The sequence below is a fragment of the Pyrgilauda ruficollis genome, unplaced genomic scaffold (assembly GCF_017590135.1).
Source record: "Pyrgilauda ruficollis isolate IOZ18807 unplaced genomic scaffold, ASM1759013v1 scaffold8, whole genome shotgun sequence".
In the NCBI taxonomy this organism is placed as follows: Eukaryota; Metazoa; Chordata; class Aves; order Passeriformes; family Passeridae; genus Pyrgilauda; species Pyrgilauda ruficollis.
Window position 1 is genome coordinate 13,116,425 of NW_024529932.1, and position 16,524 is coordinate 13,132,948.

The 16,524-nt window shown below is 38.4% G+C and overlaps 1 protein-coding gene across 1 annotated transcript in view; it reads left to right on the forward strand.

The window, feature by feature from the left end:
- Positions 1–12,410, forward strand: part of SLC36A4 (solute carrier family 36 member 4) — an 83,472-nt gene extending 71,062 nt beyond the window's left edge. Inside the window, 1 exon segment of the mRNA XM_041487421.1 lies at positions 9,451–12,410. Within this exon segment, the coding sequence (XP_041343355.1) occupies positions 9,451–9,758 (308 nt within the window). The 3' untranslated portion in view covers positions 9,759–12,410.
- The last annotated feature ends 4,114 nt before the right edge of the window (positions 12,411–16,524 follow it).

The window sequence follows — 16,524 nt, forward strand, 5'->3', positions numbered from 1 at the left end:
TCAACACAGGGAGCTGAACCTCAACCAGCTACTGCACGTGATCCTCCCCAGGAAGCCAAGGCTCTTGGCAGCTTCTTGCTTCTGTGTCATCAATCAGCACAGCAGGCTTTAACTAGCCCGTGCCTGTGACACCAGCTGTTGCAAAGTATTGTTTTGGAAATGCATTGTTCATCCCACTGCAGTGTGGTTGTTAGTGATATTATCTTTTTAAGGGCATTATTTTTTAATTTACTTTTGATGCGTTGCGGCAAGCTCGCAAGTTATTTATTACTATGTCAGTAATAATAGAGTACATGCCGTATGCTATAGCTGCTAATCATACCCAAAAACTTTGCTTTTCACAGCTCAAAATAAGTAGGCCAATTCAGATATTTAAAAACAGCATGAGAATCCATGTATTTGCCTTTTATGAAAAACTTTTAACATTGTGTGAAATCAGAGTGTGGCTTCCCATTTGAAAATGGCTAAAATTTCTCTGTGGAATAAAGCATTTTGTCTTGTAAGGTACTTGGCACTGCTGTTATTTAAATAATGTGATGTGTAATCCAAAGTTATCAATAAGCAGGAATTAATATATTTTCAGCCATTTTCATGAAAGTACTGTGAAATATCACTGTTAAAATATCAAGTTTAATCTGGTTTTGAATCAGGATTAAAAATTAATGATGTAAATTAATGTTTACTTAAATGTGATGTCAGCTCACTTTCAACCCTGGTACTTTGTGATAGTGACATATTTAGATATTAGTGTTGTAGTGGCATTATAATTTTCTAGATTTAGAGAACATAATTCATGTCATCTTAAGTGATCATTTAGTGTTTTTATCAGTTACAGGAAGCTTTTACTTTCCCTGCTAGCTGTAGGATTTTTACCAGCCTCCAGGTAGAGCACAACCCATTAACAACTATTGTTTGGTCCATTGAGGTTTTTTACTTACCTGTTTTCCCTCCATTCAGACACAAGAATATTGTGGTAGACAGTGTCAAAGACCTTCCTAAAACTGAGGTAAAGGACATCTACTGCTCTCCCCTCATCCATAAATCCAGACATTGTATCAAAGGCTATCAGGATGGTCAGACATGACTTCTCCCACATAAATCCATTAATTTTCTGTTCCCAGATACCCTTTTCTCCTTCATGTGCCCTGAAATATGCTCCAAGATGACTTTGCTCCATGATTTTTCCAAGAACCAAAGTAAATATGACTTGCCTGTATTTTCCTCTATTATTCTTTTGGCCTTTCATGACAACATTTAATTTCCCTTGTCACCAGGGATTTCCCCCAAGTTCCATGACTTGTAAAAGACAATACAGAGTAGTGTTAGAAGGACATTGACCAGTTCTCTTCAGCACTCTTGAATGCAACCCTTCATGTTCTGTATATCCTTATGGTTTGAGTTGTCTAAATAATCCCTGATTTAATCTTCATCTCCTAATGGAAATTTTTCTTATTGAGGGCTTTCACTGACACCAGGGGCTGGGGGGCTGACTGAGGCCAAGGCAGCACTGGATACCTGAGCCTTTGCTGGGTGTGCTGTCACTAAATCCCACACTCCATCCAGGAGCATCCAGAAGCACTTTCTTCCTTCCAGCCTTTTGTTATCGGTGTGGTTGTAAAAGCTTTTCTTACTGCCTGTAGCATCCCTTAAATGTGTCTGTTTAGTAGAATTTCCTGAGACCATCCAGACTTCTCCATGTGATGTTTCTAAATGCCTCTTTTACAGTATGTCCTCACTTAAATCTCCTCTTTGTGGTTTTTCTTAGTACCGAGCTCTGTCATGAATTCTCAGATTAAGCAGACTGGTCTGGTGCACTTCCTTGTTTGGAAATTCTGCAAATTAATGTGTTCCTGCTGGTGGAAGCTGTAGCACATATAAACAACCCCTGCTCCCCAAAAACATGGGTTAGAGACTCAGAAGTTTCTTAAAGGCTATTTAGAGCATTATCTCCTTGTTATGTTGTTTTTTTAACATTTGGTGAGAGGAGGGAGGGCTAACTTACTCTGTTACTTAATATATTATTTAGTCCTGAGATGGTGATTAGAGAAGATAATTTACCTGGCATGATTGTTACAATTTATGGCATCCTGATTCATTCTATTACTACAAAAGGATTCCAAAATAACAGATGCTTCTTGTCATCTTAATCATCTGTTTCTTCAATTATCTTTATTAGAGAAATGTAAAATTTTATTATGAAACAGGAAAAGAAGCCTGAAGGATAAAGATAAGTAAATTTTACTATTCCTAAAGGTGTCTTTGGCAATGTTTCTCCTTCATATTTATGTATTTATGGAGCAAAGTATATTAGCTTGAGATTAAAGCTAAGTATATTCAATTTAATCTTCACCACATTATTTCTTGCTTTATGTAGTAATCAAAAGGTATATAATTTCATTTTCAGGGATAATGGCAAGACAAACTTTTTAATATAAAAAATTTAATACAAAATTATTTGAATTTATTATTATTTTTGTTATGAAACAACAAAGTAGCAGCCATGTATCCCTGCTTACTTTCCTGTGGGATAGCTTGATATATACAGTGCAGCCAAAAGAAAGATTGGGGAGTATGAGTGGTGATGGTGAATATTGGGAAATACCACTCTTCAGCATCATTGGAAGCAGCATGGCTGGCTCTTCAAGGCTTAAACACTCCTCCTGACTCTTTTCTTCACCTCTGCTCTCTGTAGCAAAAACAGTCTTGTCCTTGGATAAGCAAACATGAATTTTCGCTTGCGTGGTTCAAAACCTTTCAGCTGTCTCAGAGCCACAAATTATTTTGAGAGAGTGAGACAAAGAGGACAAAAGTTCAATTGTGGACTCATTTCTGGTGAGCCTGTAGAATCAGAAGGAGACTGCCAGTGGGAAGTGTCAGAACTATTAAGGTCTAGGATCATCCATTTGGAGCTCAGTATTACTGAGTTGTGGTGTATGCTTTGCATTCATTCCTTGAATCCAGAAATGAATGTTAACAGCTGGCTGCATTATTTCACTGGGGAATGTCTAAAAAGATTTTTTATGATAAAGTATTAGCAGCAAAGCTCGAATAAATTTACTGCAGAGACAAATTAATAAATAAAATGCTTCAGATCTGACAGGCTGAAACAGGTGCCATTTCTGACCACATGGATTGTAGTTAACTAAATGGTCAAATACATTTACACCTAATCTGGTGTGTGCTGTGCCACGCCTGTCTGCTTGCTGGTTTTATGAAGATCACTTGGTACTGCAGCTCTGGACAGACTGCAGCGTGAGGACATTCCTTGGCCTCTCACAGCCTGGTTTTCTTGGTGTGTCGCCATCCAAGGGGGTTCTTAGTAAAAACACATTAATTCTGAAGATCTGATGGGGACAGCCAGAACAGGATGAGGAGGCTAAGCTATCATTAACTACCACTTGGACATTTGGCTCAGAGAGAGAAGTCAGTCTGGGTGGTCCCAAGGAGGAGAGTAGGGGAAGAATTGCATCGTAGCTGTGTCACTGCTGCTTCATCCCTGTCCCTGTAAAGCCACACCTGCTCACACAGCCTCCTCCTGCACTGGATTGTTGTGACAATGGATTTTGCTGAAAATGGGTGCAGGTTGTGGAAGGTGAAATCTGAGCTAACTTCACTGCCTGAATTTTGGAGTTGTATAAAACACAGACAGCTTAAGGGGAGTGATTTTATTAGTGGATCAAGAGGGGAATGCTGCCTTGAAACAGGTGTCTCATACCAGTGCTAAGTGCCAGTCCTTTGCCCTGGCTGTAGGTATTTTAATTAACCTGGTAAGAAGAGTGGACTCAATGCTGCTATTAAATTGGTTTTTGGTTGGGTGTCATTCTTCATGTATCTTTCTGCTTAAGGAATAAAAATAATAAAAACCCTTCTGATAACAGTTTTGAAATCTTGGATGCAAAGTGCTGTAGAAACTGAATTTATTTACATGTTTGAGAAAAGTTGGGGGTCTGGGGAAGGGATGGATCTGCCCATTACCTGCTGTGTGTCAGGGCAGTGTCCTGTGTCACCTCTCCTTGTGAAGGGAGGATATAGAAACCATCTTCTCCTGTGTGAGTCTGGTCTTCCCTACTAGCACAGGACAAAGCAATCAAAAATGTGGTGGTGTAGTGTGAGTGCAAGTGGTGTGAAGTACTTTATGTTTCTGTCTCTCATACTGTGTGTTACAGGAAGATAGTGATGAAGGAGTTTTTCATTCCAAAGGGAACAAAGCCAAACTAATGATGTGTGTGGTTGTCCTGTGTGCAAGCTGTCCCTCTTTCTCTCCAATGTGCAAGTAGAATTTGTCACCTGGTAGGATAACTGCAATGTGTCTTCTGCTTTGTTCCTTTTCCCATTTAGTTTTGGTGTTGAGATTGAGCAAATTTAAAAGTATGCTTTTTAGAAAATTGGATGAAGAAAATTATTTTTTGTGAAGCCAATCTACATAGATTTTTTAAAAATTATCTTCTATATGTATCTTGTAGTCTTAATGTCTCAACAGCTGAGACAAACACCACCTAAAACCGTTTGTTAATTTTCATTTTTTAGCAAAAAATAAAGTAAAATTATACCAGAATCTTTAACTAAAAACCTTCTTTTAAGCTGCATGTATCAACACGTAAATTATTCACAAATGTTCTGAAGTTATTATTTGCATTGGTTTATCTGCAGATAGGTAACAGTTTCTACTTGGTCTCATATTCCTTTGTAAGTATGTATCAAAACAGTTTGGTTTCCACTGTGGAAGGCATTCTTTTTTATTAATTTATATGAGCAAGTACTCATGGAAACATTAGATTTTTTTAGACTTTGACATTTTTTTTTAAAAGGTGAATAGTTTTAATTGTGATGTAGGACTTGAGAAGATGATTTTATCTTGACTTGCCAGTTGTCCAGCCTGCACGTGTCTGCTCCTTACATCCAAACTGGCTGAGCCTTCTGGGGCAGACCATATCAGAGAAATGTTTTTCCATTCTCACAGGAGATAAAAGACAAAAAACTTGGGCAATGTGGAGGGAAGTGTTGCAGAAGAGGAGGAGGGAGTTGGAAGAAAATATGCAGGTGCTGCATTAAGGAAGGGGATCCAGGAAACACTGCAGTAGGGGGAAGGGAAGAAAAGGATGCCAGATTGAGTGGCTGAGCACTGCTGCGGTAAAGAAGGATGGACAGAGAGGGCAGCCTGGGATATTAGATTAGGAAAGAGTATTCAGGCTAATATTTTGAATTGCTATTTTACCTACAGGCAGAATTCTTGGCAATTTTAACTCCCAGAAGGGACTCTTGCCTTGCCATATCATAGACATCTGTGTGCTAAGAATACAATTTTGTTTTGTTTTTGTAAGGTCATATGGATGTCAGACACCCATCTTTAACACATCAATGTTATAGTCTGCTCTCTGGTCCTGGAAAAGTGGTACAAATAGAAAGTTTGGTGTATGCTGGCTTCCTGCAGGACAGGGGCCTCCTCAGCACTGTCACTGCCTTTGAAGAGAACTGGTTGTATGTCACTTAAGAGAATTATTTTGCTTTTCAACTACGTGAAGTTACCACTCCCTGGTAATATCCAACATTTTTTGTACTTAAGAAGCACCCAATCTTTTTGACTATGCCTGTTTATAAAACCTGCTGTTAGGACAATGTGTTTGGTCCATGCTACTGATCTGGTAGTGTATGTACTACTTCTTTTTTTTCAGATGCAACATTTGAATACCACTGACCTGTTTGGGGTTTTTTTTGGTCAGAATTATGTTTGAATACCTAGATAAAATCTAAAATGTGGTATTATCAGAAAAATAATTTATTTTAATAAGGAAATATTAAACAGCTTTATTATTGAACAAAAGGAAAATATAGCAGAAATTATTATTAGCATTTTAAATTTCAGAATTGGTTTCTCGCTTCCTAAATATGCTTATAATTTAATTAGTTCCTTCTAGAAATATGGGAATAAAGGCTTTTTTAAGTGAGCTCTGTGATTAAAGTGTCTTGATGAAGTCATAAATATGCTTTGCTTTTGAAGTATCTATGGATAGGTCCAAAGTTATATTCAGTCTTTACTTAGATCCTGATTACAGCTGTGTCCATCCTGCTCAAGGATTTAGCATGGCATATGCATTACTTTCTGATAAAAATAAGGTAGCTCAATATTTGATTACTGAAGGAAGGAAGTATTGGGATATGGCAATCACTTATTTGACTTCATTATACCTTCATCAGCAGGTATAATGCATTTTGGTTGGGTGGAGATGGCAAAACTTTGTTTCTCCCCAGCAATCTCACTGGAATTGCCTCCCAACAAGCAAGTCTAGGGAGTAACATGCTGATTCTGTAACAAAGAGAAGAAGTTGTAAAAGAAGCAGCACTACAAAATAAAGAGAATAAAATTAGGAGTATCTTTCCACTGGGGTGTTATGTCCCTTAAGAAAATCTAAACATTGTATTATAGCATTCCTCCCCTCAAAAAGTCTCAGCTGACCCAAATGTGGAACTACATAGCTGACAGAGGCTGGAGAAGCCATGAGTTGTAGTTTTTGAGATTAGGCTGCAGAGTTTAAGGTAGAAGCAATATGATTATACCTCTTGTTATCTCTGCAGAATGCTTTGTTCATATGGCCCCCACTCTTTTATTCAAGCCTAAAGACAATTTAACTGTTGACCAAAAAAAAAAGTCTTACTACTAATACAAAACTTAGATCTTCAGCTGAGCTTCCAAACCAGAAGATATAATGACTGCTGATTAAGGGTCAGAATTTCTTCTTTACGTTGTATTTTTGAAACCTACAAATGGCTGGGAAAATCGGGCTTCCTGCCTGTAGGAATGCTCCTTGTTTGCTTCTGGAAAAAGGAGCCCTTTCTTAAGTCTTGAATACATTCTTTGGTAGGTAATAAACATGCATTGTATTTCTCTTGGCTTGTTAGGGAATAAATAAGACACTAATTAAAACCTTCAAACACTTTTCCAAACCTCCTCCCACAGCAATATCCAGATTCATACAAATTTGTATGAGTCAGACAAACGTTTGATGAGATTCAAATCAACACACTGCATTTTGTTTTTCTGTAACTTGAAGCAATTACAAACTACAGTTGGATTTTTTTCCAATTAAAAGATATGAAACATAGACTCATTATTTTAATAAAGCAGAGTGTTGGAATCAAAACTATGAACTATAAATTAATGAGTGCCTTCTAAACTCTGGACACATGTGGAACTGAAAGAGGTCTATTACAGAAGTTGAAAATCTATATTTAATGAATACACCCACTACATCTATTGAATTGGCAAGATAATAAGTGTGCAGCCCTCTCTTCTACTTTAGAACAACATATTCAACATAGTCATTAGCTGAGAGTTTTACCAGACACTGCAGTACACTTCAGCTGCACTTTTCAATTACTTTTGGACTCTGTATGGCTGTGTAAGTATCACCCTTAGCAATCTGGTCTGAGTGCTCATCTTTGTTTGTACATTTGTGGTGCCTACTCTTGTGGCTTGAACATTTCTGGCTGCAAAAGTTACTGTGGTGGGTATTTGGTGACTTTCACTAACTTTGGCATAATTCCTTTCGCACTTCATTCAGCTTTGTCCTGGATAATGCATAAACATGTGACATTTCCAGTCTTCAAATGTCACATCATGTAACAGAAGAAATTGTTCGGCAATGAGTAGGTCCATCCTAACAGTGGGATAAAAAAAACCTGTCTTACCTTTTCGTGTGTGCCAGGGTGTTTCTAAGGTTTCCACTTCTGTCTCTGCCCAGTTTTTCTGTGGCTAAACAGTGCCTCTCATATCTCTGTGGAATCCGAAAGCGTTAATAAACTATAGTCATCTCAAGCAGGAGCAAGTTAATTGATTTTTTTTTTCTGGCAGATCTGTGCATGATGTGTTCCTTTCAAATAGGATGAGCCAGTGAATCCACTCTCCCTCTGCAGGTTTATTCCTTTTAGTCTTAGCTTTTTATGTGAGAACTCTATAGTTAACAGGTTTCATTAAGATGTGTAGCAAACAGTTGCCAGGTAGCAGTGGACAACTGTTGTGTTCTGTAAGTGAATTTTGAGTGTATTTTCCAGTGCAGTTTTCCCAAAGTTATTCTCAATGGAGAACATGAACAGGAACATCATTTGAGTATGCTGCCTTTCATAATCACAGTGTGTCAGAATTTCATGCAGCTGGTGCCATTCAGCCCACAGCAAAAGCACTCTGCAAATAGAAAGCACAACTTCATGGTTATGCATTATAAAGCTAATACACACCTTTTGGTTTTCATCCTCACATATTTTGTGGAGACTTCCTTCCTGCTTGTTCTATTTGTTCATTACCATAAACACTGAATAACATATGGTCAGTGAAATTGCTCTAAAACCAAACATGCTTTTATTTTGGCATCAGAGTGACGAAGGGAGTTATGGAAAAGCCAAAACATATTACATGGTATTTTTGTGTGTGCTGGTGGCATTTACACCTCTTTTCCCCTTCCCCTTTATTTATGATTGCTTCTTCATCTTGATGAGGTGTGGTGGAAAGGTGCAAACAGGCTGATGCTGTGGATGTTTACACTAATGTCTGATAGTTAAAAGGCAGTATATTCATGGAAGGGAATAAAGACATTTCTACCACATACAGGGCTCATATAGAGGCTTTTGAAAGCTGTTTTCTAATCCAGGACTGAAAACGTGACACTGAGTTAATACTAGGGGACCTTGCCAGCCAAAGCAGTTAAAACCAGGAGTGTTTCTGGTCCAACATGACGGATTCTGTTTCTGTAACTGTTGTAGTTTAAGGAGGTGACACTGGCCAAGCTTAAAAGGCTTAGTGGGCCTTGTGTTCAGACTCCTCTTGGCAGGGCCGAGTTCTCATTTAGTTAACTGGGCAGTTTACAGACTGAGTGCAGTTGTACAAACCAAGATTGTTCAAGTTTGTAGGTAAATATCACTTAAATGACTGTGTGACTGCTAAGTCATCAACAAGCGTTGTTAATTTTGAATAATTTTATGTGATTTTTAGATTATTAGTTATATAAATCAATAGACAGTAATATATTTTTGCCCACTGTCTCCTGAGCAGCATGCAACAACCCCTTCTACTCTTCCTCAGCTTTTATTCTTTCATCCTAAAAATCTATCGATAACCAAAAAAAGTAAAACATTTCCTTGCCATTTTATATCGTTCATTTCTCTATGATTTGCAGGCCAAATCTCTTTACCCTGTAAGTACAAGAACACTTTAACTTGATGCTCTGCCAGCTCATGCAGAAATTCAGAAATGAAACTATCTCTGAGATGAGCATGAAGATGTGGGTTACTGACAAATATGTGCACTCATCTGTATAGTGCACACCACATGGAGCTGGAAAAATACTGAATGATGGAGCTTTGTAAAAAGCCTGAACCACTCGGTTATGTGTTTGCTGCAGGGTTGTTTCTCATGAGGACAGTGAATCTGAAGCCTCCATTTCTCCTGTTGTGCTTTAGGTGCTGTAGCAGTTCTGATCCCTCGCCTTGACCTGGTGATTTCTTTCGTCGGAGCCGTCAGCAGCAGCACTCTGGGACTGATTCTGCCACCTCTGGTTGAAATCCTCACATTCTACAAGGAAAACCTAAGTTTATGGACAATATTTAAAGATGTTTTTATAGCTGTTGTTGGATTTGTTGGATTTTTAACAGGGACATATGTGACTGTTGAAGAAATAATTTATCCTGCATCCACAGTTCTTGCTAATGCAACAGGGAGCTTTCCTGCAGATGTAAATGCTACAGACTTGGTGGTTGGGTTAAAGTAATTAACCAGGCACTGTGAAGTACTTTGTTCCTTAACAAGAAATTCTTAACTCAGGACCTGCTTTCAACTACTGGTACTGTGTAAAGAGGTACAGTTTGTAAGATGTAGGATATACATGTGAAAATACATTATTTTTTTAGAAAGTAATTATATATCTATTCTGGACTTTGAATGAAAAGTTACAAGATTTTGTTTTGTTTATCAAAGCAATATTACTTTCATGCAAAAACATTCAACATCACACATGATAAGCAGTTTATTTTTGTACATTTTGGTAACTGTTACCCTGACCCATTTTTTTACACAATTTCTTTATCCTTGATTTCAACTATACAAAAGTATGAAATGTTGTATTTTTTATTGCCTGTGGCTTGAAGTCTGTAGACTACATATCTATATTTCTATTGGAACATATAATAATTATTTTTGCATTCTTATGTTCTGCCTTAAATAGTACCTAACATGCTCTTTACATGTTTTTGCTTCTTTTGTCTTTTTTGGAAGAAAAAAATAGTAAGTTGATAAGTTGGTATCTGGGTAGAAATTCGTTTTGTTTAGCAAGCGTGCATACTGAGTCCCTGTGTACAATCCTGATTTTCAGGGTTCATATTTGACTTTCTGTCTCACACTTCATAGATGACTTTCACTCCAAATGTTGAAGCACTATTTTTGGTCTTGTTTTCTAAAAGCCCTATAGTTTGTGCAATAACATAACTATTTATCATACTCATTCCTGTTATGAAGAAACAAATTTTTCTAAGGAATATTTTTAATCATAACATTCCCCCAAGAAATATGTTATGCCAGAACCTCTCCGCTGTAGTCATACAAATTAAGATGGAAATATATGTAATATTTTGCCTGCCTTCAGTGTATTCCTCAGAAATTTACCATTTGGTCATCTACCATTTGGCATTACAGTGCTAGAGTAATATACTGCTAAATATATCTATATTTATATTTTCTCTTAAGAATATTTCCACTGTCATCTACCATCTGGTGATTGTAATGAGCACTTTTATCTCCATGTGGATGAGGGCATTTCTGATAGGGATTTGTTACAGCATGTAGTTTAAGCTGCATGTATTTGTTCAAGCAATAGTTGTGAGTAATGCTCTAATTCTGATTTTAGCATGGACAAAGTTAAATACTTGGCAGGCACTTGGAAGGGATGAGTCTGCCTGTGTGATACCACAGATCAGCCTTTCTTATGGAAGTGCCACAGTGGAGCAAACATAGGTAGTTAGCAGAGAAGAAAAACGTAACTTCAGCTTTTCATCTTGAAGGTTTTTTAGTCTTTAAGCTGTTTTAAAAGACAGTAAATCTCAGTGTTTCCATCTGTTTCATAGTGAATCTGTTACTTACCTGACCCAAACACTACACACATATAGAATGTATTTCTGTGCAGCATGTTTTACTTGACATGAAATACTTGTGCAAGAAACATCTTTAGTAGGGACTGAGAGGATTTAAATGCAAGTTACTTTTCCTCTTGGTTTTTCATCTTTCTACTTGTGTATTGGGAGAATAAAGGGCTTTGAAGTCCTTTCATATCTGTTCTGCTTCAGTTGTGTCCTGGTGAGCAGCTCTGAGAAGGTGCTTCTACCAGGGTGCAGAAGGACTGGTCCGGTTCAGAGTTTGATGGTGATTTTGTCAGGTGCAAGTGAATACTGCCACGGTTCTGTCAATGAATATTTGCTGAGCTGGATACCTGCAGCCTACAGAGGTGGCCCTGGTACCCAGTGAATGAAACATATCCTTGTGAAAGTCAGCTAACTTGTTCAGAAGCTTGATAGGTTTGAGGGTTCTGATCTTAGCCATCAGACCTTGGAAAGGCTGGCCCAAATACAAAGGCGTGCACATCTTCCTGCTCTGACTGCAGTGCAGCCTGTCCAGGCACAGGTTTCCAGAGCAGTGAATGGCCACGACTGACCAGGTATGAAGTAGTGTTTTTATGCAGTTGGCCAGTGTAGCCAAGCCTAACAATGTTCTATCTTTTGAATCTTTAAAATGTTTATTAATGTATTTTGCACAGTGTCAATTTTCTCCTACAGTGTAGGATTTTTATAATTTTAACACTCATACATTTGCATGGCCTGCTCTTTCAGACAGAAGGAGTCAGGAATCAGAGTGTCCTGCTTTGGATAAGATTAAAATGTCATGTGGTAAAAAACTAAGTCTGACTAATGAGAGTGTCCTGTAAAGCATTGCCAAAGATTTAAGAGAAAGGAAATTCTGACAGAAACCTCTTCTGAATAAGAGTGTTCATTCAGCTTTTAAAGTGCTGTAATATTAGTTGCAAGTTAAGAGGCGGGGAATGAAACAGAGAGATTTCATAGGTATGGTTTACATTAAGGTATATATTTAAGACGGAAATGTACTTTAGCACAAGCTAAATTAAACTGCAAAATGTATGATTAGCTTATGTTCCTGACAAGGAGCAGAAAGCCTTTGTATTTATATACTGTATATAAACTTATATTTTACAATATAATATTGTTAACAGTTTTAATCTAATTTAATCATTAGCTGCACTGCAGGTAACTGGATAATTTTCATGTCTGTAACTGTTCATCCTCAAGTATTGGGCAAATAAGAGGATGGGTTTGCCTGATGTTCTGTAAAACTTTAATCTTCTGTATCAATAAAACTACAAATTACCCTGCAAACTCAGTGTTATCCTGCCTGTCTCCACTACTGCATCACTAGAAGAAACAGCTGTCCTAATGCAGAATTTATCTTTGAAGTTGTCCAAGGAATGGTGACTGACATGAGACTCAGATGCAAGATCTAGAGCTGATTTTTCATTGATAACAAATCTCATTTTAAAGTCATGTAGGCAGTCCTGAAAAATCTCACCCTCTCTCCAAGGGTTTTCACCCTCTTTTCAAGGGTTTTCTCTGAGGACAGAGTTAAATTTAGGCTTCTGCATCTTTTTAGAGGTGCTGTAGTAAATAGAGGTGCTGTAGTAAATAAGTTAATTTATAAATGTAAAAAGAGATGCAGGTGTTCCCACTGAAATTCCAGTTCCTATTTAGAAAACCACAAAGAAAAATCCAGACATTTTAAAATTGGGCAAGCCTGTATACATTTGCTGTGGACTTGACCTTATCTGTAAGGATGGAGTGCTGTCTCAACATGTTGACAGAGAAGGAAAGTGATAACTTGGAAAACTCTTGACTAGAAGTGAGGAATGAGATTAGTTAATGGACAACCTAAGAGATTCCACTCAGTTCATCTCAGGGAGAGTAAAAGGCAAGACAGACATAGTAGAAAAGTGATTATTTTATTAATTCTGCATTAAAATCTTTCCTGATGAAGGACTAGAGAAGCTGTATACATCACTCACTACCATTCTATAATTGCTGGAATGTATTATGAGCCTTGTCAGACCTCCCATTCTTCTGCTTTAATTTATTTGGGTCTGTATGGATTACTCAGTATTTCTGCTGCTTAGAGATTTCTCCAGTGACAAAGTGTTCTCTGGTAGAAAACAAGCAATACAGCTAACACCAGCTGAAGTTCATTTTTCACATGCTGTCCATGGGAGAAATGACTGCAACGTCTTGATGGGGTTTCAGGAAGGGAGGAGAAGTCTCCATGGTTTTGTGTGTTATCTACAGATGTTCTGGTCATCCTGGACCATCTGAACATGACATGAGAAGTCTGAATCTTGCCCACAGTTAGCTGAGTTATCCTCCAGACTCTCACATAGTTCTTATTAGTGTAATGTAGGTCTGTGAGCTGACTACATGCCTGGACATACATACTGAGACTGGTCTAAATATTAGTTTGTACTCAGTATTAGCAGCTCAGTGGTTTCATCTACAAGTTCTAGAATGCTTGGATGAGTAGCATCTGATAGCAGTATTTTTTATTTTTTACTCTTGGTTTAATTTATTTTTTCCTAAAATGCTTTTATTAACAGTTAAGAATTTATCTCAATTTATAGTTCCATAGATTCAGTCCAAGCAGGCAGTAGGTGGGGTGTAGAAAGCAACATCAAAGTAGAGTTTCAGCAAATTTCTCTTCAGTTTGAGTTTCTCTTCAGTTCTCTTCAGTTTTCTATTCAGTTTGAGTTCAGCAAAAGTTTCTCTGCATGCAAAAGGAGGTGCCTCTCAAATTACACAAAAACAATCTGCAAGATTATGTGGCAAAGCACTCATCTCCACGGACACAAAGGAGCACAGAGGCTCAAAAAGAGACTCACTGTGAGTGGATGAGCCCCACTTCAAATAAATTCACCTGGTTTTCTGTTCTTACAGAATAAGGGTTAATTTCAGAGGAGCAAGTTTCACAGGTTGCACCAAATGATTAGGAGCCTGTCTTGTAGCATGGCAAAGAAAGGGAAGAGGTGCCACTGGTGTGGCTAAAGACCAATATCTGTCAATGCAAAGAAATGGGAGAACCTCATGAATATCCTCATCAGAGAAATGGAGCCCTAACCTGGCTTCTTCTAGGGTTTTCACAGCACAGCAATCAGCCCATGGTCCAGGTGGGAAAATCATCAAAGAGGGTTGACTGGGGAGCATCTCTCAGGATAACTATAAACTGAGAGTGTTACTGCTTAGAGGGGCAAGGGAACACCCTGTAGGACATATGGGAAGTGCATTTTGGGCATGTACAGGACTTGTAATGGAAATTTGTAGTAGCAACCAAAAGTGGGAGAAGTGATGAATCAAAGTGTACTGGGAAAAATGGAATTTTATGATTCTGGGAATGTAGAGATAAAAGGGTCCAGTCAATCCCATGAGAGCAGGGAATGATCAATACAGGTGTCAGTCTGTCCATGCCCTGTGCCTGACCAGTGCAGTCTCTCTTGCCTTCTCACTAAACTAGGACTAAATCCAGCTGTGCCTGGGCTCCTCTCTCTGAGAAGGAGTTTAGAAAGCAAAGGGGTCCTTTCTGCACCTTGTGACTCAATGGTAGGGCTTCTTTAGTAAACTTCTTCTGAAACCTCTGCTCCCATCCATGACAATGTCCCAGTACCTCCCCTGGAGGGCAGTTTCCACACCTGAGCCAGTTGTGTAAGGGAGAACATTGGCATGAGAAAAATCATTATCCCACCTCACAGATCCACTTCTTATTGGCGTCTTCCCTTACCTGGCTCAAACCCTGCCTGGGGTGTGTTATACACAGGGTCATGTGCTTATCAGGAATATGTGCCCAGCCTCAGTGTGTGCTGGACATGGAGCTGTGGCAACCTCACTTCCTTCCTGCTACCAGCTTTGGCATTCCTGGCAGCACCCCCTCATATTTCCTGAGAAAACTGGTTTCTCTGGGGCTCAGCAGCATTGCCTCGTACTGCTGAGCTTTGGGCTTTCTGTCATCTTGCAGGTAAAAGGTACATGTGCCCCCCAGCACTCCTTTTACATAGGTAAGAGTTTCTTTAGTGAGTTTTAAACAGCTCAATTGCTTCTTAGAATTTGTGGATGTGGCATTTTGTGAGGTGTTTTTCGTGATGTCTCTGGATAATTTATGCTGTACACTATTTCTCTTGACCTGATGGATTTATTTGACTTTGAATGAGTGAGCTCAAACTACTGAAGCCAGTGAGGTCCTTTCAGTTTTGTTCTTACATATGCACTCAGAAACTAAATTTTGTTCTGGGAGCATTCCCATTTGTATCTTAGATACTTAGGGAGAATTGAGTGTTCTATATTTTAGTTTTCAGCAACTTTCCAAAATTCAAATAATCTTTAATGTATCCAGCCCTCTAAATGTTGACATATAAATGCCATTGGAAGTTTCAGAGTTTGTTGATTTTTTTGGACCATCTTCATACCTAATATAATCTCTTTGTAGAACACAACTTTTTTTTTTGCTGATTTCAGTTGCCAGTCCTGAGAGACCAAAGTCCTGGGAAACCAAGCCCAATTCTCTTTTTTCGTACTTCTCCAAGGTTAATAAAATCATTGTGAGGATTTGTTAGTCTTTCAGCATAATTTGTGCTACACCATCTCCTCCAAAGCCTATGACATTGTTACTGTTAATGGATTCAAATTGAATAATAAATTATTGGAGCAATTCTTGCCCACAAGATAGAGAATCCGTTTGTTCCTACTGCTGGGTAGGCTCCAGAGCGTGTCAGCCTAAGGCTCAGCAAAGTTATTATTACTAAATATGACCCAACTATATACAGGAATAAGTCTGTCAATGGGAACTTAACTCTTTCACCTTGTCAGCCTTACAAGCTACCCTTCAAAGAGGACAGACTTTTACAACACAGGTACTACTTTACTTTCATCTCCAAAACTTTGCTGAGACTATTTGCATGGATAGTTGGATCACATTCATCTCCTTGGCAACTCTTTGTTGTTTCCAGTTTCTGTTAGAACCCATGGTGCATATGCTACCTCTGCAGGGTTATTGCATCTGAGTGCTCCCTCTCCTGAGTCTGATCAGTCCATGGATAATTTTGTGTCTTCCCAACCTGATGTTTCATCCTATCTGTCACTGGGGGATTCCTTACTTTTCTATTTTTTAGTGAATTCTCAGCCATTTAAAGTTATATATTTCTATCTTAATTGCTGAACTCATGTCAGCTTGCTTGAAAGGACCTTTTTATATAGAAAAAGAAATACATGTCATACACATTTTTATTAAAATTACCCATTCTCTTCCTACCTAAGCTATTTTTGTGGAAGTCACTGCTATGCCTTGCATCCAGTGATCTTTCCTGGCTCAGAATGCAAGGCTATCTCTGTCCCTGGCTCTCAGTTTTAGACAAAGCCATGCTACTCATCATCGTGCTGTGAGCTGTTGTT